The following is a 24,131-nucleotide window of genomic DNA, read 5'->3' as shown; positions in this document are numbered from 1 at the left end:
ATTATCTCCTGCAAATGTAAACAAACTTGTTTGTCTGAGAGATTGGCTGAACAACAAGTAAGCCTAAGGGGACTTGTAGGCTCTAAGGATTTACACTGTTTTATTTTTGAATGTACTTATTTTTTGTACACTTTTGTACATAACCCATTTGTAAGTTCAACTTTCATGATGAAGAGATTGCACTACAGTACTTGTATTAAGTGAATTGAAAAATACTATTTCTTTTATTTTTACAGTGCAAATATTATAAAAAAATATAAAGTGAACACTGTACCATTTGTATTCGGTGTTGTAACTGAAATCACTATATCTGAAAATGTAAAAAACATACAAAAGTATTTAAATAAATAGTATTCTATTATTGTTTAACAATGCGATTAATCACAATTAATTTTTTTAATTGCTTAACAGCCCTAGTTTAAAGTATCACTCTACTCTGAAAAATGACTTGGAAAGATAGCACTTCCTTATCTAACAGATCCGCTACTCTTGTGTATTCTGAGTCATATTTTACTGAAAATTAGTGTGTTCTACTCCTTTATTATTTACTCCATTAGAACGATGAAGCTGAAGCTAGTGAGGCTTGCTCTACATTTAAAAGTTAGGCTGACATAGCTATGGCATGCAATGGTGTGAAAAATTCACACACCTTAGAACTGCAACTATGCTGATGTAACCCTCAGCATAGTCACAGCATCTGATCTAGAGGCATGAAGCAGAGCAAAATTGTTGGTAAAAGGATGTACAGAGGTCCAGGTTGCAGCTCTGCAGATTTCAGTAACTGGAACATCTTTGAGTAATGCACAGAAGTAGATTGTGACATTGTAGAATGAGCTATCAGTTTAGAAGGAAGAAGAATGTCAGCCAAGTCGTAACATGCAATAATACACCCTGGCTGAGATCCATCTTCAATAATACACCCTGGCTGAGATCTGTCTGCAACTGAAAAAAAGTCTAGGATACTTTCTGAATGGTTTGGTTCTGTCCAGATAGAAGGCTAATGTCCTTCTTACATCCACGGTATGGAAATCATCATCTTGTCTAGTCTGATGTGTTTTGGGGGGAAAAAACTGGGAGATGAAAGGTCTGATTAACATGGAATCCAGCAGACACCTTAGGTAGAAACTTTGGATGTGGTTGTAATGATAGCTTTTACTTGAAAAACACTGTAAAAGGCAGGTTGGAGAACTGGGGCTTTGATGGCACTCTCATGCAAAAATTCTTGCACTTTGTCAGCAGCAGTTGCAAAGAGATCTACCTATGGAAATCCCCAAGGTAAGAATATGTTGCTGAGGACTCATGAATCCAGCTCACATTCATAATTTTAGGAAAAGTGCCTGCTGAGATCATCATCGGTCATGGTATTTTGAAGACCTTGAAGAAGCCTAGCTGACTATCTGGTTGGCTATGCACCAATTCCAGACTTTTATATATAAAATACGCAGGCCATGTTGTCTGTCATGATCTTGACTGAAATGGCTCTGGTCAGAGGAAGGAAGTAAAGGCAAGCATTTTTGATTGCTCTCAACTCCAGAAGATTGATGTCGAAAAGCTGCTGTTGTGATAACTGTTTGCCCTGGGCTGAGTGAGGCACTAGATGTGCCCCTGTATCCCAAAAAGAAAGCATCTGATATTATCACAATGATAAGGGAATCATGAATAAACAGGACTCATGCACAGACCTCTGAAGGGTCTTTCCACTGACTGCAGAACCCAGATAGGTACAGACACTTGCTTGTCCAGACTGTGCTTCTTCAGCATACAGATTGTCCCGTGCCATCCATGAAGTAATCAAAGATGTAACCTGTGTGTTTTGGGTTACACAGATGCAAACTCCCATGTGTCCTGTGATGGGATGGACTCCCCACACTAGCTCTGCTAAAGCTGAATTAGGCCAGGTGAGCCCAATCAGCTTAATTAGGCTGCAAGCAAGAGAGATTCAAGCTGGTGGCAGCTAATTAAGGACAGGCTCACCTGTGCAGGAACAGGAAGGGCCTGTACAAAGCCAGAAAGCTGGCTGCAGAGAGGGGGGCTGCAGGGAAGTAGGCTGCACTCACTCCCTAAGTGGAGCAAGTTGGAGGCTGGCAAACCCAGAGAGGGGGAAAGCCAGATATATAGGAATAAGTCCAGGGAAACAGCAGCCAGAGATAGGATTGTACAGGGACTGTGGCTGCTTGTTATAGGGTCCCTGGTTTAGAATTCAGTGTAGAGGGCAGGCTTGAGTTCTCCTAGCAGCCACTGGGAAGTGGCAAGAGTGTTGGAGGTGCCATCCAGACAACAGGTCTGGAAAGATTTTGAATTCCCTGGAGTGGGAGGTCTTTAGTGGCCTGGCAGGAGGGCCAAGCCACAGAGAGGAAGCTGCAGACCTGGGAGTGAGTGGGAAAGCAGAGCGAGATAAGATGGGAGAAGACAACACCGGAGAGAGAGTGCAAGCTGGCAGAGCTAATCCCAGAAAAACCAGCATGAGGCACTGCTCATGTTGAGCAGACCCCTCTGACATGCCCCAATAGTTGAAGACAATGCTTTACTGAGGTTTGAGGGCTGAGCTGAATCTTTGAGTTGAGATTCTTTAGGGCAGAGGTAGTCAATAGGGGGACCGCAGGCCAATTTCGGACCACCAAATGCTTTTGAATGGACCATGAAATCTTTTTATTTATTTATTATATTATTGTTTTTATTATTATTTTCTCTGGAGCATGGATCTTAACAAAAAATGATGGACTACTCCTGCTTCAGGGTGAGAAATGTGTCTGTAGATAGGTAAGCCCTGCCTGTCACTGCATCCAGAGAAGGCTCTATGAAATCTATCTTTTGTAGTAATGGTTGTTGTTGAGTTTGAAGTGAAGAAACCTTTTGTGAGAGGGGTGAATTGCAGCAGGAAAACAGGTGTTTTGAAGGCCAAGGATTGCAAACCAATCCCTGGAATATAGGGAGGGAATCATAGTGACAAGGATCACCATCATGAATATATGCTGTTTCACATAGTTTTTCAGACATCTGAGATTTAATTCTGGTCTCCATCATCCATTATTTGGGGGAACCAGAAAGTACTTGGAATAAAACCCCTTTCCCCTGTGCTGAGCTGGGACGGGTTCTATAGCTCCTAAATGTAGAGGAGAATAGATCTCTTGTCTCAGCAACTGATTGTGAAAAGGGTCACTGAAGGGACGGATGTGAAATGGATGGGACAACTAGATATGAAAACCGCCAAAATCCATTTGTTGGATGTTATGCTTTCCCCCATGCAGTTCAAAATTTTTTTTACTCCCGATGACATCTAGTCTTTAAATAAGCACTCATCATTAAGTTTAGTGGTTTTGGTGGTTACAATGACTGGGATACCTAAGGAGACTGCTTTTATGACTTCTGGTTAGCCAGCGTGGTGAGACAGAAATTTACTTTTGTTGCTGGTTGGGTATTTCTTACTCAACAATAACCACCAGTTTTGGGGTATGTCTGCCCTATTTCCCAGCAGTTTGTCCTGAATTTGGTATTCTCAGTTGTGACCTACTGAGGCACAGTGACAGTGGCATAGTCGAGCAGGGAGAAATGCACAGCTTGTTGTTCTGAGTAAGATTTACACTTCATACACTGGTGGAGATTTTAAGTGAAAGTTAAGTGTAGTGGGTCAAGAAGTCAAGAGATGAGATAAGTTAATGAGGTTAACATCCTGTTATTTTCTGTTTACTTATTTCGGGCAAGTGAAGTAGGGACAGAAAAGCAGGAAATGAGTGTGAGAAACTTTCATGAAATTGGAGCTGTGCAGATTGCAGGCAGAAGAAAAAGAAAAGAAACATAAAAGACATATGGAATTAGAGGTGCAGAGGCAAGCAGTTGCACACCAAAGAATTTTGGAACTGAAACAGATAGAGGCCGATAAAGAATTTGAGACCCACAAACCAGGCTGGGAACTTAGCTTGAAACAACGGGTTCCTGCCATATGGAGAGACTACCTAAGGTGGGGAGTGACATCATGATTTGTCTTTACTCTGCCCACAACTCAACACCTGAAAGAAGCTCTGAAAGACAAATGTCTTGGAACAGGGGAGGCGAACCCAGGCTGCACAGCAATTACAGTCTGTGCCTTAAGAATCTGCAAGCCTGCTAGTATTATCAGTCAGGGTGAGAAATTGCTAATTTGCATCCTATCTATCTAGTATATTAGGCTTAGTTTGCATTTTTGTTTATTTGCTAGGTAATCTGCTTGCTATCACTTAATCTATCTTTCTGTAGCTAATAAACTTGTTTTATTTTAACCAGTGTGTCTTTAAGTGAAGTGTCTGGGAAAATCTCATCTTGGTTAACACAGGCTTGTTGTGCATATCTTTCCCATATTGACGGCAAAGTGAACTATATTAATGAGCTTGCATTGTACAGATCCTTGCACAGTGCAAGATGGTATAATATTGGGTTTATACTCCAGCAAGGGTGCAAAGCTGGGGAGCTGGAAAATTGGCTGTTGTCTGTCCTTGAGTGGCTTAGGTAAAGCACTCAGGTAACTCCGTTGGGTGTGTGGTACCACTTGCTGTTATGTAGGATGATAAGAGGGCCTGGAGAGGCTGGCTGAATCACCAGCAGAGCGGTGTGTGAGAGACCAGCCTCGCTGAATGGTTAGGCGGCAAAGTGGTTCCCACGGCTCCCAGACTGCACCCTGGGGGGGGTTACAACCCATCACAATGCTCTCTTACTATTAAAACCTATGAAATAGGAAACATTTCAATTTTTTTTTGTTATTTTTTTTTCCTTGAAGACCATGACAATTAGAGGCCAAATTTTCAATTTGTAGTCATAAAAAAGTGACTGTACAGTAATACTTTAAAAGACAGCCTTACACCTAACTTAAAGGATCACTTCTTACCTTAGACAAATGTAACAAAAAACATATACAAGCAACATCCCAAACATTGTTTACTGTGGTGTTATCACTACTTTGTGACCTTACCTATCTGTCCAGAAAGAGTTCGGTAAAGTTTTGGCATTGGTGCTCCAAATACCATTCCTCTGAGTTTGTCCATCGGAGGAGCTTTATTTTGAAGGCCTCCAAACTTTCCATTGCTGCGAATTCTATCTCCTTCCCTAGTCAGTAATGTTGGGCAATGTGTGATTTTTACAACCTACATAGGTATAAAAATAAATCTCATAGGTAAAAGGTATGTAGGTATAGTAAATCTGTTAAAAGGAAAAGCTTAATCATCAGTAATGGTGGGCCAGTTGTGGTGGACCCCACAGTTTTATAGCTACCTTTATTACATTATAATGCAGGTGGTTCTACACTGGAAAGTGATTCTGGAAAAATGGCATGTTTATTGCATCTCAAAATTACAGAACAAACTTGCTCAATTTAAATATATAGTTACATTTCCTTTAAAGTGCCAACCCTGCAAACTCTGTCACTCACAGACACTTTGGAAGGTGAATTATGATCTGCCTGTTCACAGCCAGCTGACGCTTGCATGGCCAGAGCATAGAGCTCACAGTCAGACTAGCATGTTTGGCATGCCCCCTCCACTGAGGACCCCCGACTCAGAGCAAGAGAGTCTGAGCATTTCAGGGAGAGTCTAAGGACAGAGAGGATACCATCTGGCTAGCTTGAGGGTAAATTCCATAGTATACTACAAAATTCATATGGTAGTATTTGGTTTTTTTGGAAACAAAAAACCCATAAAATTTTGTCAACATTGATACTATAGACTGCATCCATTGTAAAGTGCACTGGGATTTCTGAATGAAAAGCATTTTGGGGCAGATCATTAGCTAATATAAATTGTCATAGCTCTAGTTAAGTTGATGAAGCTATGAAAATTTACCCCAGTTTAGGATCTGTCCCTTTACATTTATAAGTATACAAATCTGTAACCCAACAGGATTTTCTTTAAGCAAATACACAAACACCTGAAGGTACAGTACATACCTCCTTTCTGTAATGATTGGCAGCATCCAAATTGTCAATAATGATGGTGTCACCTAAAAGCATCCCGAACACTGTAAATTTAATGAATTTTCAAATGGTGAAACTTCTCAGCAATAAAATACTTTAAACAGGTATTAGTCTCTATTACATTAAATGTCCGAAATGAACAGATATTGACAACGCAAAACAGCTTAAGAGAAGCAGTACCAGTTCTTAATAAAAGCTTGCATAACAACTAACTGGGTTTTTAAAATGTATCCACTATATTGTAGCTAAGATGCTATATCTATTGTAATTTAAATATAAAACAGCTTTTTACAACGTAATTCTCTGACAAAAAAGACAAAAAAATGCACAATAATGAAACTCAGGGTGACATTTATGATGTAAGAAAACTCTGAATGTAAGTTGCGAGTTGTAGGAAGAAGGTGAGAGAGACTACATATAACCAATTCCTTTACATTTCAGCCCAGCAGTATTTATTGTATTTTTATTTAATTGCAGTTTTTATTACACAAGATTTACTAAGGTTTTAGGACTGCCTCTGTGCCTAGGACACAGATGGAGGTTACTCACCTTGTGCAGTAACTGGAGTTCTTTCAGACGTGTATCTCTATGAATGCACCACTATCCACCTCTTTCCCCTCTGCTTCAGAGTTTCTTCTGTGGGAGTTTGTGGTGGAAAGAACTCAGGCTTGTTCACCTGTGCAGCCCTGTACAGCCTTAATGTGGGGCATGAGGATGTACAGGACACATGCACAAGCCAAACAGGCAACTGCTACCGAAAATCTCTGATCAAAGACACATGCCCCAATTAGTCCAAGTTGAAGCCTTTCAATTTCCACATAGGAACATGTTTGAGTAACCCCACAGTGGCAGAGAGAGGTCTTGTGGAATGGGCTAATACCTTAGAGCAGTGGTTCTCAACCTGCGGTCCAATCAGCACAAAGCTGCGGCCCATGTGACATCCTCAGGGCCATACAGGTAGTATTGGATGTGCCCACATAACACATTGTGGGCTGCATCAATGGTAAATAGGTTGAGAATCGCTACCCTAGAAGGAGATGGTATATTGGCAGATTCACAGCTAGATATTATGCAACCAGAAATCCACCTGGAGAGTTTCTGGGTTGAGATCATGGACCCTTTGGACCTATCACCAATTCTACAAACAAACAGTCTGGGAGACTTCCTGAATGGCTTGGTTCTGTCCAGATAAAAGGCTAACACCCTTCTGATGTACAAGGTGTATAAGGTATCACTCTTCCTGGACTGATATGGTTTCAGGAAAAAGACTGAATGATGGATGACTTGGTTTATTTGAAACTCAGATGGCACCTAATGTAACACCATAACATGTAGCCATAACAAAATCTTGTCCCTGGGGGAAATAACAGTAAATGGGGGGTCCACCATTAAAGCCACTATTTCCTGGACCCTTCTGGCAGAGGTCATAGCCACCAAAAAGGCCATCTTCATGAATAAGTTAAAGAGGGAACATAGAGCAATCGGCTCAAAGGGAGGCGTCATAAGACACTTATGTACTAAGTTCAGATCCCAAACAGGAGCAGGTTCTTTAATCTGAGGGACAAGTTTCCTCAACCCCTTGATAAATCACTCTGTTGGGGGATGAGTGAACACCGAGAAATGCTCACCTGGGGAAGGAAAGGCCATTATAGCAGTCAAGCGGACTCTGATGGAACAGTAGTCCAGAACAGTTGAGAGGGAAAAATGAGTGGATGAAAGATGCCGCTGGTCGTAACAATGGTTTAATCTCTTCCATTTTTGAAGGGAAGGATATCATGTGGAATTTTTCCTACTATTCATCAACAGCATCTGTTGTACCTCTGCAGAACAGTAAGTCTTGAGGCAAAGAATTCCCAGGCTAGGATGAAGAGTCTGACTGGCATCTTGAGAGAAGAGATGAGGAATGGACAGAAGGCTGATTGCCTGCAAACAGCCAGGTGAATCAGGTAAGCATACCAGGCCTGTCTTGACCATGTTAGAACTATTAATATTAAGAGGTATTGGGGAAAATGCATAAAGAAGTCCCCTCATCTATGGGATGAGGAAGGCATCTCCTAGTGAGTGAAGGCCCCACAAACCTCTTGAACAAAGTTATCTGAACTTCTTGTTGGCAAAACGTTCCACCTCTGGAAACCCACAGGTCAGAAAGACATGATTGAGAGTCCCACTCAATCATAGGAGAAGCATCTGTGGAGAGCATTAGCTATGGTGTTTTTATATGCCTGGAAGTTATGCCACAGAAATGAAGATGTGATTGGTTATATACCAGTTCTATAGCTTTATTGCTTTGGCACAGAGAGAAGGGAATCTTGGTCCTTCTTAATGATTAATGTAAAACATGCAAGCCAAGTTGTCTGTCGTGATTTTGTCTCTGATTAATGGGAGAAAGTGAATACAGGCATTCCTGACTGCCCTCAGTTCCACAATGCTGATGTGCAAATAAGATCCTTGGATAGACCATCTGTCCTGAACTGTATATGTTCCCAGATGTGCTCTCCAGCCCAACAAAGATACTTCTGCTGTTATGGTGATGGTTTGAGATGATCGGATAAAAGGGACACCTATATAGGCTTTGTGAAGGTACTTCCACCAATTGAGGGAGACTCTTATATGACAAGGGAATGATATGGGTCTGTCTAGATTGTGTCTGTTCGGCAAATAAACTGTTCTGAGCCACACTGGGAAGCAGAAAAAAGGGAAGCTTTGCATGATGCATTACAAAGGTACAAGGTACCTTAGGTCCCAAAAGTTGGAGACAGTTACTTATGGAAGTTTGCAGGCTTCCTTGAATCACTGTGATAAAGTTTGATAGAGTTGTGAACCTGTCTCCAAGGGGAGGTAAGTCCTGACTGCTACCACATCTGGGGATGCCCCTATGGATTCTATTCTCTGTAGAGGTGTCAATCAATGTGGATTTCTTGATACTGAGCTGGGGACCTAGCTTGAGGAACAGAGACAAGGCTGTCTTTATGGTGGAAAGAACTTCATAAGACTCAGCCAATCACTGTATTGTATGGAAAGATGGTTATTGGCTTTTGATGAAGACAGGTAGTCACCAATGCCAGCACCTTCAAAAATACTCTTGGAGCAGAGAAAAGTCCAAATAGGAGTACCCGATATTGGAAGTGGTCCAGGCTGACGAGAAAGCGAAGGAATCTTCTGTGGGATGGGTGAATTACGATATGGAAATACGCGTATTAATGGTTGAGGGTTGAAAACCAATCCCCAAGATTCAACTATAGAATTACAGCTGCAAAAGTCACCTTCTTGAACTTTTGTGCTTTCACAAAGCTGTTTAAGAGTCTAGAAACAGTCTTCCACATCCATTCTTTTTTGGGACCAAAAAGTACTGGGCGTAAAACCCCTTCCCCCTGCCCCCATTGCGTGCAGGAATCCGTTCTATGGTTCCTGAACGTAGAAGGAAGTCAATCTCCTGTCTCAGCAAGTGCTCGTTACAGAGGTCCCTGCAAAGGGACCGGGAAGGGGCTGGGGAGGAGAAAGACGTGAAATGGATGGAGTAAGCAGATCTAATGACCTCCAACACCCATTTGCCATATGTAATCTTACTCCTGGGGAAATTCTGTGCATAATATTTTAATATTCTGCAATATTCTTCACCTTTTATTTGTCAAAATAACACAATTTAGTCACACCAGTTTCAATTATTTTGTTAATTTATTTCAAAATACCTGTCAGCAAATATGTCTGTAACAATACAGACCCTCCCACACACCCCCCCAAAAAAGATTCAGGAAATGTTTTTTTGACAATTAGATTCCTTACTTGGCATATTAATAGAGAACTCTGAGTAATAATTAATTTAAACTATAATATAGAAATGTTTTTCGTGCACCCCTCAGAAGCAGTGGAAAGGCTTGGTGGAGTCAGTGGTAACAGACAATCTGAGGGAGAGGGAAGTAATTGCTGGGCAGGAACCTGGGAGTGAACTTGGAGGTTTGTTGGGTGTGGGTGGGAGAAGTATAGAACAGGTTTTTATTTTTTTTGGGGGGGGGGAGGATTGTTAGGGAGTTGGAGAGCCTCCCCCATGAAAACCCTGGCAGACCACTAGCCTCTCCCATTCAGTCAGGCATATCTGCCCCAGGCCCATGTTCCCCTGAAGCCACACTCCTCTGTCCCCATGTGGCCCTGCAGCCCCCCTCCTATTCAGTCCCTGGCTCAATGCTATCACTCCACTAGCTCCTGAACCCTCGCCCCAGTCTGTCCCCCTCATTAGCCCTTCTGATCCCCAGTCTATGACCCCCCCAGCAGCCCCGTGTGCCCTTCTCTGTCCATCCTGTGCCTCCACACCTGGCCCTGCAGTGAGGAATGGAGCCTCTCTGCCATCTGGCTGCCCTTTTTTTTTTGGTGCCACAGCAATCCCTGGTGGTGAAAAGTGTAACTGCAGCACCTCTCCAGCAGAATCTATATTCTGCTGAGAAAAAAAAAATCTGTGAGACATGAATTCTGTGTGTGCGCAGTGGTGCAGAATCCTCCCTGGAGTAAAATTTGCTCCCATGCCAGCTGGAAGTGGGAGAGGCGGTTCCTAAAGGGGGCAAGGTGGGTAAACTGATGCAGCAGAAAGATCATAAACTGGGGTTGATTGGGACCCTCAACCAGTATGTTACAATTGATGCTTTGAAGATGAAGTTGGCTACATGGTCGAAACAGATGTAATGTGATCAGTCTCTTCCTAAGTGGCTCAGTGGGTCTTTGGAAACCCAAGAATTGTGAGTGATAGGATCTGGTGCTATTTGAAATCTACTAAATCTACGTTTGCTTGCAGGCGTGTAGATTCCAAGTGACTGAAATGTGGCCCCGGAATCCTCCAAGGTCTGCAATTATTCATCAATTGTCTGCAGAGAGTTTGATTCCACCAAAAAGAAGGTCCTCAACAGTGTTCTGAAACTCCCTGGGGAATTCCGAGAGCTGCATCAAGATGCCTACCACATAACAGTAGCCATGGAGATGTAGTGTGCTGCTGCATCAGCCATATCTAAGGAGAATAATAACGAAGATCAGCTGATCTTCAGCTTTGATGTTCAATAAAAAGTAAATTTTGAGTAACTGGTGTGATTGTACTTTGCCCCGAGCACTTGGCAATTTACAATCCTAGATTGCAAGGGCACAGATTAATAGGCTTTACAGCCAAAAAGGTCCCTGTCATGGCTGTCTGCAGTGTTCATTTATAGCTTCAACTGCCAAAAACTGAGTGCAGGATCTGAAAATAAAAATTGAGTCTTTTGCTGGGACAAAGTACTTTTTACCAAGTCTTTTGTGTGTGTGTGTGTGGGGGGGGGGGGGACGGACCATTGCTGCAAGATGGTTATGGCACGATATAGGAGGGCTTCATTTATGGGTAGATCCACTTGTGCACAGAAGGTGACATTTGCAGAATGTCCAAGAGTTTATGTTAAGATTCTTGGACCCCCTTTAGTTGGATCTGCAATAAGCCTCCAATGTGTTTCACCTAGTCCTGCAATTCTTTGAACTCATGGCCAGGAAAGGAGGAAGAGGCATCACAGTCTCATCTGGGGAAGATGAGGTGATGGTGGTGGGTGGAAAATGTTTCCTCTTGAAACTGAGGAGGCTGAAGTAGGAGACTACCTATTGCAACAGTCCCTTTGAGAGAGACCAACACTGTTGATGGTAAGTGTCCCAAGGGGCCTCAGTAAGGGGGGGGAGATAAAGCACTGGAGGTGGCACTCATTGATGTTCATACTATGAAGGAGGAGTAAGAGCGTGCCTTTCACATGAATAGTCCTTCTCCCTGTAAGTATCAGAGAGGGAGCCCCTGTAACGATAGGTAGGGGAATACTGGATAGAGACATGGGAATCAGATGAAAAATCCTCCATGATGTCCAGAGAGGAGCCCTACCTTGCTCCAAAATTGGTGGAGAATCCAGTGGCACCAGGCAGATTTGTAATTCTGGTGACTATGACAATCCTGGTACTGATAGGTGCTTGGTACCCATTAAGAGGGGAGATACTGGCTCACCAGAGTCATGCAGATCTTTGGAATACCTAAACTCCTGTGGTACCAGGTGAGATAACAAAAATAGAAGACGAATCTAGTTTGATGAGTCCTTTGTGGAATTGAGAGTACCAATGATACTGGATGCCTCAAAGAGTGTGAAGCCTGAGACAATTTAACCTTCTGTGGTACTGAGGTGGTCATGTGGCTAGGCACTGAAGGTTGCATAGGAGGGTCCATTGGCACCACCCTGCTAGTAGCGGGACTGTTTCTCCCTGCTGCTCCAGTCATGCTTAGGTGGTACAAAAGACTGTTTAGGCATCAAAGTATGTTTGGAACCGTAGTTCTTAGATGAACTCAGTGACTTGGAGACCTATTTGTACTGAAGGAGTCTGAATTTTTAATAGTACCCAACAAGGGATGGAGGATTCAGAAACAGCTAGTTTCAGTGGAAACAGATCTTTCTGAGATAGATTGTCTATGAGGAGACCTGGAACTCCTTTTCTTAGAGGTCTTCCCAGTACCTTTTGACTATTTCTCCTTCAAAGGTCTGGGCGAATGTGGTGCCGAGACAGACTGGGCAATAAGCTCACTTGGTGCCTGGATCAGAGGCATGATGAAGAGAGCGCTCCATCTTGAAAACTTTGAGTCTGATCTGTCCACTTTTTTCTAGCCCTGCTCTTGAGGGTTACACAGGAGTTACACTTTTGAGGGATGTACATGTCCCCCAGAAACTAATATAACAGGAATGTCTGTCAAGGAGCAGGATAGTGTTTGGGAAAGTGAGACAATGCTTGAATCCTGGTGATCCCAGCATACCCCTATAAGGGAGGAAAAGGGCCTCGCCCCCTCCTTTCTCCGCCCAGAGGGCGGAGGTAGTAAGAGGAAAAATGAGGACTAAAACAAAGACCCTCCAAATGAAAGAGATAAACTAAATAAAACACTACTAAGGGCTAAACTAAACTAGAAGGCAAGCTTAACAAACAGCCAAGTGGGCAGGCTAAATACTCCATCTCCAGTCCAGGTGGTTGAGAGGGAACGGAGGACAATTGGCCCATGCAGCCCTATATAGCCTCTGTGTAGGCATGCATGGGCTGAACAGGCACTGCTACTGAAAATCTCCAATCGAAGAAAAAATGCCACACCTGAAGTGGAGCATCCATAAGGACGCTACTCAAAGATTACTTATCTGGAAGTATATTTCCCCGACAACATTATCTCCTGAAATCTTCAGAAGAGAAGTAAGGTTACTGCACTTGTGTTAATTTAAGCAGATCAACTGATTACAACTGCTGTGAAGACTCATATAAAGAACTCTTATTCCAGGAGTGCTCTCTCTAGTCCTTCTTTAATGTCGCCCTTGATTGGTTAATCCTCTAGATAGCTAGAAACATACATTACCACAGAAATCAAAGATCCATGGATTTTTTTTCCCCAAGTCCACTCCCCTGACAGGAAAGGACTATGCCCTACAAAGTATTTTTTAAGTGTCCAACTTTGTTCAGTCTTCTGTTGTATGTTTCAAGCAATTTGGTTTCTACAACTTCCCTTGGAAGACTACACTGGAAAATGTTTATTGTAATATTGCAACACCAGAAAACTATTGCCAATCCCTAAGCAACAGTCTGTCATTTGAATGTTCATGAAAAGTAGAATCTGAGTCAAATGAATGCTGAAGGCAGACGCATAACTTTGGGAAAAGATTTGGAGGAAAACTGGTTTTTGATGAATATTGGAGAGGAATGCTTCAACATTGGTAACGTGCTAAAAAATATCAGATTATGTTTAGTTTTGGAGTAGATCTTTAAAAGCTTAAGGAAGCAGCGGTTTGAAATAGTATATTGCTAGAAAAGGTATGATGAGGAAGTTAATATATTTAAAATATTGTGAAACTGTTGAAGGATAAAATCTTTTTGGATGCAGGTACCGAACACACACATATGACTATGTATAATCCAGCTAGGATGTATCTTGGTCTGAGGTGATATGATTCCCTACATAGTTTTGAAAAGACAAGGAACAGCAAACAGTGTAAAATGGTACTTTGGGAAATATTTTAAAAACATATATCAAGATTTAATCCAATTATTTTGAAACAAACGGGAGGTTATGAGATATGCTGAAGTTTTTGTTTTAAAATTAAACATATGGAAGAGAAAGTAGGAGAATGAAAATCAAGAATGAAGACTGGTGATAGTGGTTATTGTTAAAATATTCTTGTCATTTTCAAATTAACATTAACGTCATTCTCTCTTTAAACACGTTATGTGATCGCTTTGATAAAAGGCAAAATTGTAAAGATTTTAATGGCGATCACTCACTATATGCTTTGGTATGGTTTCTGTGTCTCCTCCATTTATAAATTAAGATAATACTTCTTTAGTGACATTTACCTATCTGACAATGCTCTACATTCTCTGGAAATGTTAACAAATCCCTGGCAAAGACAGGGTTTCCAATAGGTCTGAAGTGATTTCTTCCATTTCGTAAGTGAGGTAGAGTCCTGGTTAAAAAAAAAAAAAGACAAATTACGTTTTATTTTATTCTACCATTGTTTTTGACACACTAATAAGAAACACGAAACTGTACTTGATCTACATATTAACACTTCAATACCAGGAGTTGGAAGTTCCCAACATTAATACATATTACCTGAGGAAACCCAAATTCTTAGTGATATATAATTGATCTGATGTAAAGAGTTACTTTTGATTGTAACAGTCCTGTGTAGGCCAGATTTGATACACTGTTTTACAAACAGCTGAAAAATCATGTTTTTTGTTTTATCTCCCACCCTCCAAAAATACTTAAGTACAAGTGTGTTTAAAAAGCAAATGTATGTAACGTTATCTATTTAAATTGATTAGTTTAGTTTCCTTTTGGGGCATAGCTGAAACCTGAAATTCTACATTGCATCTTCTCCTTCCAGGAAATGGATCAGTATAGTAATTTGAATGACTACAGATGATTTCCGGGAACATGCTCATGATTTGAACGGAAAAAGTTAGGGTTTAGTCCATCTCAAAGTACTAAGTGATAAAGTCCAAATACCTAATTCTATGTACCATAACATTATCCAATGTTTTGTTTATTGTAAAGGAGTTATATATGGTCTCCTGTACTATAAGAGAAAAGCTTCTATAGAAAGTAACAATACAAAGTTAAATTTACAAAACTGGGATATTACTTAATATTTTAAGCTACATTCCTGCTAGTTAATATGACTGTGAAGACATTTTCTAATCAGAATTATTTGCTAATATAAAGGTTAAACAAAATTAAAAAAAAAAATATAGTGAGGGAAAAGTTTTCCAGGAAAACAATAGCAAAATTTTTTTCCTTTACCTGTTCCAATCCGGGAGAGTCTTCTTGTAAACAGAATCAAGAGGCAAGACTTGCTGTCGACCCTGGGTTTCATCAAAGATACGACGAGCAGCAGCAGTAGTTAGGGTGACTACACAGTCCATATCACTAGCCATATGCCAAGAGATGACCTTCGCTGCTTTGTCATCCTCAATCTGTGCTAAATGTGCAATCTGCACAACAGAAGTAAAGAATACTTGTTGGAAACAAGATCATTTATGTTTTTTCTGTTAACCACAATCCCTCTTCAATTGAAGGCTCATCACAATAACTGGGTAATTTTGATGGGATGCTGTTGGCACCACTTTCAGGAGGCTGCTTTTCCAGAGTTTACTTGGAAACTTGTTTAGGAGCTTACTGACTGAACAGCTTGAAGTTCTTCACCATGAAATTGTTGTGAAAAGGACTAACAAAAAACTCACCTTTCCTAAAATATCCTGATTGTCTTTGGGATAGTTTGAAAGGGTACATGATCTTCTTGGAGATTTCTTTACTCCTTCCTGTTCCAACATCTTTTGTTTTATGAGAGAATCAACGTATTGCAACTGTAAATTAAGACTGAAAGTTAACACCTGTACATCATCTCATCTTGCAGAGAAAGATTTTACCTAGCTGTAAATCAGGTTTCTGCTGTGAAGCATACAACAATCTGGACCAGACTTAGTATGGCTCTGTTCTAGTTGGTGTCAGAGGAGAAGAAGAGGTGGCATCACAACTATGGTCCTTTTGCTGAAAGAATTCAGGTACCTATTTCATTTTTCTATCTGTCAGACTGGTTGATTGCTTCTTAAGGAAATGAAGGTGCCTGCCTTAAGCCAAGACATAAGAGAAACTGAAGAAAGTGCAAGAGACAGAGGGAAGGATTGTAGCTGGGTTGTGAGAACAAAATTTTGGAAGACTACAATTAGGCTCTCTGCCTAAAGGTTACGCTAATAGAGGGAAACCCACTGGCCAGACTGTTGAATGCATAGAAAAACAATTAATTGTATTGGTTTGTGATGAAATATTATATATTATTTATAACCTTCATTTCTATATTCAATTATTTCAATAATGACCTCAAAACTTTACCAATGCAAGATGTCTCAATAGATTCTTTAAAGAGTAACTGATCTTTCAGGGAAATTGATAAAGGGAGATATTGTACCGAACCTCTAAATTACTCATTTAAATTCAGCCTTGATCAATAATGTGTGAAATGTATAACTATCTGTATAATATTATAAAATAGCAATCCTCAAAACTAGCAGTTCTACTGATAGTCTTTGCCGAGAAGCAAGGACTGCATCTGGACAGACACAGCGAACTACTCACCTTCAGAAATGGTCCCTTCAAATAAGTGTTCAGGCATACTGACAGAACAGTAAATGAAAGCTTGCTTTATGTAAGGGATTAAGCACAGTTTGGCACTACTTCATATAAGTGACCCATCAAGTTTACACTTTTAAGTTTAGTAGATAAGTATGTAGGGATTACACATTTTATTGATTCTTTGATATAACACAAGCTGACAGTTGGCTTTATTTGTACAGTGTTAAATATGTTGCTTGTTGTGAAATAAACAATTAAAAAGGAAATTAAAAGGCCATACTATGTTTGTCTGCGGAATATCAATGTGATGCTTTTTCAATTCATTCTTCAGGTGAGACTGTTTTGTTTCAGCTTCCTGGACCTGATCTGAAACAATTTAATAAACAACACTTAGCGTGGTAGGTAATGGTGGAATGGTAAATGTATTAACCAATGAGTTCTCTTCTAGGAGTATTCCTTCCCCTAGTCAGAGACACTTCTATTACAAGTGCTTTCCAGTGTATACTGGACGCACCTCAGATTTGATCAGAAGAGCTCCTGGACTTGGCCAGACCGTAAACAATTTCTCTTCAAATGAGTGCTTCCCAATTATATTGAAACAGTTTTGAAAACAAAGTAGTAAACCCAACAATTTTGTTGTCTTATTCTCCATTCAGTCTAACAAATCAAAACAAAAATGTTTTTAAAAATAGTGCATAGTGCACAGCTCGTGTCCAGATCTCCTATCTTAGACAGAAAAGTCTAAAATCTGAGAACGCTCCTAAAAGTTCCTCTACCACAAGTATTCAAACCCAGCTGTGCATTGAGAGCCCACATTAGAACTATACCTATGGAATTTAACCCTGATCTTAGTCCTGCAAAGAGCAAATGTTTCTTATAATTTATCAATATTCTTCATTTGTCTTATATTAGCAATTAACAATGAGAGGAAGAGTTCAAAATATGTGGCATATAAAACAAATGAAACATTTGGGTCAATAAGAAGGCTGATGCAAACAAAGTAAGTTTAAGAATAACCAAAAGTGTATAAGTATACTTTTCAGAGTGGTAGCCATGCTAGTCTGTATCAGCAAAAACAAGGAGTCCTTGTGGCACCTTAAAGACTAACACATTTTTTGGGGCATAAGCTTTCGTGGGTTAAAACCCACTTCATCAGATGCATGGAGTGGAAAAAACAGTAGGAAGACATATATACAGAGTACATGAAAAGATGGGGGTTGCCTTACCAATTTTAATAAGACACTTCAATTAAAGTGGGCTATTATCAGCAGAAGGAAAAATCACTTTTGTTGTGGTAATCATGGTGGCCCATTTCAAACAGCTGAAAAGAAGGTGTGAGTACTTATCTTACTCTTTCATGTAAGCCTTCCCTACATATCTAATTGACAGCTTCTTCCTTTACCTCTTTTTATAAAATCTTTTTTTATGTACATCTTTTTTTGTGTATGCCCCTATGTCTGCTGTAGGGACACAGAAACATACAACCAACCTGGATTCATACTTTTCGGTGTTATGGTCTCTAGGGTGAGAGGAGAAAAATTACATTATGAAACTTTAGGTATCCACTTTTGGGAGTGGTGGCCTTAAGTTAGGTCCCTACATTTATATTTAGGGAACTAAATATGCAATCTGATTTTCAGCAAGCTGAGCACCCACAGCTCTCACTGAAGAAATGAAAGTGCTCAGAAGCTGTGAAAATTAGGCCACTGACTTAAGTGCCCATCTTTAGACACCCATGTTAGAAAACTTTGGCCTAAGGAATTTTGCCTCATGTCAAGGTAACTGCTAGACTTTTTATGCGTACACCTACTCAAATAACCAGATGCTTTTCTCCCAATGCAACAAACACTACTTTTTTCTAAAATTAAAAAATGAGGAGACAAATTTTACGGTTTATTTTGATAGTTCCACTTTCTTTAATATCAAAATGATAATAGGAAAAAGCTAGTTTCCTTCCTGCGAAACATATTTTTTTTTTATTTTTCAGGTATATATGTAAATGACATGACTTACATTTCATTTCAGTAACAAGCTGCTCAGTGGTATCAAACATATTTCTGTATGCAGCTATTGACTTAGATAGTTCGTCTCTCTTTCTTGTAAGCATTGTCATCTGCTGCTGTTTCTTAAAATCTAAATAAATAAAATTATAGATTTTTTTTAAACACAGCAACATTCAGTTAACAATACTAACAGAAGTACATAATAAATGTCACATAGCTTGATGTAGAGAAAAAGATGCCCAAAACCAACATGGATTTTTCTGGGGGTGAAATAAAAGTCAAATTTTAGGAATGAGAAGTATTTTGAAGCTACTTTTGAAACTCACCATTGTAAAACATAAATGATAGACGGTATGGTTCCAGAGGTTTTGCCAAAGCTGGTAAGTCTGCCTCAAATTCAAGAATATATTCAGTGCTATCTCTTCCAGGGCTGTTTTCTGCCAGTACTAGATTCTGTAGAAACAAATATACACACATGTACATCATATAATATGCACAAATGTATCACAACAAATAAAATTTGACTTATGAATTTTTCCTAGTCAAATCTCATATGGCTGACTAAGTACTATTTATAAAATATGGATAATGTTTTAAATACTGACTTTGAAATTTATCAATAACTATCTTTTATCTTTAATTAACAATATTTATAATTTCTTTTCTTAATAAAAATTTGAAGATTAAACACTCTATACCTTAAGTTTAAGGACTAAAATATCAGTTTTACTTTGTTAAAAACAAAGAATTGTACTTTGTTAAAGAATTGTAGTTGTAGAATTCAGTAAGATCAAACATTTAGAAAAAATATACCTTATACTCTCTCCCATAAGTAAAATTTTCCTGGAAGTATTAGAGTGCATTTGTATCATGTGAAAACAATGCAAACACAATGGGAAATGAGGCCAAATATATAAACCCAGGTAACAAAAGTGCCTATCTCCCAATGCTGAGTTAAAGTTGCTGCTGTTACTATGGAAATAGACAGTAGGTCCCAAGTGAATGAACAAAGTGTTAACAAAGTTCTAACAGAGAAGTCATTTTATTATTAAAGGGCACTTTCTCTAAGATGAAAATTAACCCGTTTCCAAAAACTATATTTTTAGACCATCCTATTTCTCAATAATTTCTTATTAAAACCCTCATTTTTCCCTACTGTTTAATGTAGCAATTACCACAACCATCAAGAATGATATAAAAGTAAAATTAGTTTGGGTGAAACTTAAATAACGGCACATACATAGCATCTTTCTCAAGCTTTATATAAGTGATGATCACAATAAACCTAATGTTGAACTCCATTGTTAACGTGGAGAGATTTCTACGTAACCAAACAAGAAAGCCACTTTTTAGAGGTTGCCAATACAAGAAGAAATAAAACAACACAACCTTTAGAGAAATTCAATGACTTTCAAAAAGATATTGCAAATAGATATTTGGTCAGCAACTACTAAGAAACAAAAATTCTAGTAAGTCATAATTTAAGTTCTGTTACAGATATTATAGATCAAAATTGTTTCCCCATTCTCCTCATTTCTCCATGTTCACAAAACTCAAAATATCAGTGAAAACCTATGTGATTATCAGTTTCATGATGCTAACTGGTACTTACCCTTAGCTATACTTCTAGTCAAGATGGAAGGAGGTGACCAGCCCTCTGTGGAGAAAGAAGTGGTTCAGGACTATTTAGAAAAGCTGGACGAGCACAAGTCCATGGGGCCGGACGTGTTGCATCCGAGAGTGCTAAAGGAGTTGGCGGATGTGATTGCAGAGCCATTGGCCATTATCTTTGAAAACTCATGGCGATCGGGTGAGGTCCCAGATGACTGGAAAAAGGCTAATGTAGCGCCCATCTTTAAAAAAGGGAAGAAGGAGGATCCTGGGAACTACAGGCCAGTCAGCCTCACCTCAAGGAATCAGTTCTGAAGCACTTAGAGGAGAGGAAAGTGATCAGGAACAGTCAGCATGGATTCACCAAGGGCAAGTCATGCCTGACTAATCTAATTGCCCTCTATGATGAGATAACTGGCTCTGTGGATGAGGGGAAAGCAGTGGACGTGTTTTTCCTTGACTTTAGCAAGGCTTTTGACACTGTCTCCCACAGTATTCTTGCCAGCAAGTTAAAGAAGTATGGGCTGGATGAATGGACTATAAGGTGGATAGAAAGCTGGCTAGATTGTCGGGCTCAACAGGTAGTGATCAATGGCTCCATGTCTAGCTGGCAGCCAGTATCAAGCGGAGTGCCCCAGGGGTCGGTCCTGGGGCCAGTTTTGTTCAATATCTTCATAAATGATCTGGAGGATGGTGTGGATTGCACCCTCAGCAAGTTTGCAGATGACACTAAACTGGGAGGAGTGGTAGATACGCTGGAGGGTAGGGATAGGATACAGAGGGACCTAGACAAATTGGAGGATCGGGCCAAAAGAAATCTGATGAGGTTCAACAAGGACAAGTTCAGAGTCCTGCACTTAGGACGGAAGAATCCAATGCACCACTACAGACTAGGGACCGAATGGCTCGGCAGCAGTTCTGCAGAAAGGGACCTAGGGGTTACAGTGGACGGGAAGTTGGATATGAGTCAATAGTGTGCCCTTGTTGTCAAGAAGGCCAATGGCATTTTGGGATGTATAAGTAGGGGCATTGCCAGCAGATCGAGGGACGTGATCGTTCCCCTCTATTTGACACTGGTGAGGCCTCATCTGGAGTAGTGTGTCCAGTTTTGGCCCCCACACTACAAGAAGGATGTGGAAAAATTGGAAAGAGTCCAGCGGAGGACAACAAAAATGATTAGGGGACTGGAACACATGACTTATGAGGAGAGGCTGAGGGAACTGGGGATGTTTCGTCTTCAGAAGAGAAGAATGAGGGGGGATTTGATAGCTGCTTTCAACTATCTGAAAGGGGGTTCCAAAGAGGATGGCTCTAGACTGTTCTTAGTGGTAGCAGATGACAGAACAAGGAGTAATGGTCTCAAGTTGCAGTGGGGGAGATTTAGGTTGGATATTAGGAAAAACTTTTTCACTATGAGGGTGGTGAAACACTGGAATGTGTTACCTATGGAGGTGGTGGAATCTCCTTCCCTAGAAGTTTTTAAGGTCAGGCTTGACAAAGCCCTGGCTGGGATGATTTAGTCGGGGATTGGTCCTGCTTTGAGCAGGGGGTTGGACTAGATGACCTCCTGAGGTCCCTTCCAACCCTGATATTCTATGATTCTATGGAATGCTGTCAAAATTTAAGAATATCCCTGAATTTCTGAGGCAAAATTACAGTTGAATAAAAAGTAAAAAGCTGTTTCATAACTAACAAAGACCTCAATCCTGCAAATACTTAATGCACATGAATAGACCCATTGAGTTTGGTAGGTCTACTCATATACATTAAGTTATATGAAACCAAAAGGCTCTCAGATACTATAAATGGGAGCACTGGTGGTTATTCGGCTATGTTTACGTTGCCAAGTAAAGGTATGATTGTAGCATGGATAGGCATACCTGTGTTAGCTTTAATGGGTAACAATAATAGGACAGATGTGGAGGCATGGACTTCAACACAGACTAGCAATCAGAGTATCAGCCCTCAAAGGTATGTCTACGCTGCATTCCGGACCATGCCTCTCAGCCCAGGTAGACAGACTTGCTAGCACTTTAAAAACTGTAGTATAGATGCTGCAGCAATTGCAGCAGTTTGGGCTAGCCATCCAAGCTTGGTCCCAGGAGTGAGATGGGCTAGTCTGAGTTGCTGCGAGTTCCACCACATCCACAGTTATTTTTAGCTAAGCTAGCACAAACAAGTCTATCTGGGCTGGCAGGTAAGCTCCGAGCTGCAGTGTAAACATGCCCTCGAGGGCTGGTATTCTGATTGCTAGCCTGTGCTGAAGTCCGTGCCACCATCCGGCTATTGTTACCTGTGCTAGCTACATTAAAGCTAACACGGGGTATGCCAAACCATGCTATAATCACATCTTCACCTGGCAATGCAGATATACCTTTACAAGTCAACCTGCTACTGGAAGGAGAAGACATACAGGGGTCGCTGAAGATGGTCACTACAGAAGTACTCCCTCATTCCCTCAAGGGAGAGAGGGGTACAACAGGAGTTCCTGTCCAAAGCAGTAGGATCTTACCATGCCAGAATGAAAAAAACAAGCAGGACAGCTGAAAACCAGGGAAAGATAACCAGGAAAGAAAGAAGGTTCATAGCATAACCAGAGGGAGACTGCAACACTGTCAGTTCTGCTGTTGAGGCAGAAGAATGGAGTTTGGCTGCCAAACTGGCTCTCTGAGGCCAAGTGCTAGTGGTTGGAGAGAGACTTTTTTTAATTTCTGCTTCCAGAAGCTAGTGTGAAGCACTATCCAGCATTTTCCTCGAGAATGGCACTCCATGAAATTAAGTAATTTCCCCCCTTCCCACTGAAAAGTTTTAAATAAATTGCTCAGTATAAAAGAAAAACTATTATAGGACTAAGAGCGTAATATACTTCTTGTGCTGTCACTCACAAATTCCTTTTCTACATTTCAAGAAGACCTCAATATGTTTAGCTTATCAAAAAGAAGTCTGAGAGGTGAATTGATTAGAGTGCATATGTAATCTTCAGGAGGGGAAAATACCAGGTACAAAAGCGCTCTTATCTAGTGGAGAAAGGTGTAATAAGAACTAACGGCTAGAAACTGAAACCAGACAAATTCAAATTGGAAATAAAGCACAAATTCTGAATAATGGGTATAACAGACCATTGGAACAAACTACCAAGGCAAGTGGTGGATTCTTGATGTCTTCAAATCAAGAATGGATGCTTTACTAGACAACCTGCTTTAGTCAAAGCAACTTATTGGGCTCAATACACAGATAACAGTGATATCTGATGGCCTCTGATATACAGGAAGTCAGATTAGATAGTCTCATGGTCCCTTTTAGCTTTAAAATCTATGAATCTATGGAAAAAAACAAGGAATTCCATTAAAAAATATTTAATTAAAATGACTGAAATGTTACCCTCAAATAAAAATGCATTTTTCATTGTGATTAAAACACTTACAACAATTTCAGCAGATCCTCTGTTAAATGGAAACTCAATTGTTTTAACTTTCCCCTGAAAGACTGGGATCTCTGTATCTTCTTCACTGGAACTCTTAATTACAGCTATTACCTTGCCAACCAAATTATTTCCTGTACTGTTGTTGTATTCATCCTTAATAAAAAAGAAAACATAAAAATGAATTTGTGTAGGTCATGAATAAGACTTGCACTGAATATTTAGGACAGCAAACTTCCCCCCGCAAACTCTTTGCCAGCATGAACGCATTTTAATGAATTATTTCCTCCTAAGACCCCAGACATCATCTGAAGATGCCATTTTATAGAGCAAAATTACATCCTCCGTACAGCTTGATCTCATGAGCACAGCATGAGTGAGGTCACACTGCACGGAACAAAGTGCTGTCCTCCACGCACCAGGGACTGCCACGACTCCATCCGCTGAAGGCGCAATCCAGTTTTGGAACCCTTGATTTAGGGTGAATGTTGTTATAGAAGGAATCACCAGGTG

The 24,131-nt window shown here is 40.4% G+C and overlaps 1 protein-coding gene across 1 annotated transcript in view; it reads right to left on the bottom strand.

The window, feature by feature from the left end:
* SMCHD1 (structural maintenance of chromosomes flexible hinge domain containing 1) overlaps positions 1 to 24,131 on the bottom strand; it is a 165,034-nt gene that overhangs the window by 5,394 nt on the left and 135,509 nt on the right. The window contains exons 36-44 of the mRNA XM_084620188.1: positions 23,622 to 23,774; positions 18,913 to 19,039; positions 18,597 to 18,716; positions 16,864 to 16,949; positions 15,695 to 15,817; positions 15,255 to 15,445; positions 14,303 to 14,412; positions 5,912 to 5,982; positions 4,943 to 5,114 (exon numbers count right to left, since the gene is read on the bottom strand). Coding sequence (XP_084476314.1) covers positions 4,943 to 5,114; positions 5,912 to 5,982; positions 14,303 to 14,412; positions 15,255 to 15,445; positions 15,695 to 15,817; positions 16,864 to 16,949; positions 18,597 to 18,716; positions 18,913 to 19,039; positions 23,622 to 23,774 — 1,153 coding nt within the window. The remainder of the gene's footprint in view (positions 1 to 4,942; positions 5,115 to 5,911; positions 5,983 to 14,302; positions 14,413 to 15,254; positions 15,446 to 15,694; positions 15,818 to 16,863; positions 16,950 to 18,596; positions 18,717 to 18,912; positions 19,040 to 23,621; positions 23,775 to 24,131) is intronic.

Source organism: Lepidochelys olivacea (genome assembly GCF_965140295.1).
Source record: "Lepidochelys olivacea isolate rLepOli2 genome assembly, chromosome: 2".
Lineage (NCBI taxonomy): Eukaryota > Metazoa > Chordata > Testudines > Cheloniidae > Lepidochelys > Lepidochelys olivacea.
This window is presented reverse-complemented; position numbering and strand designations above follow the sequence as displayed.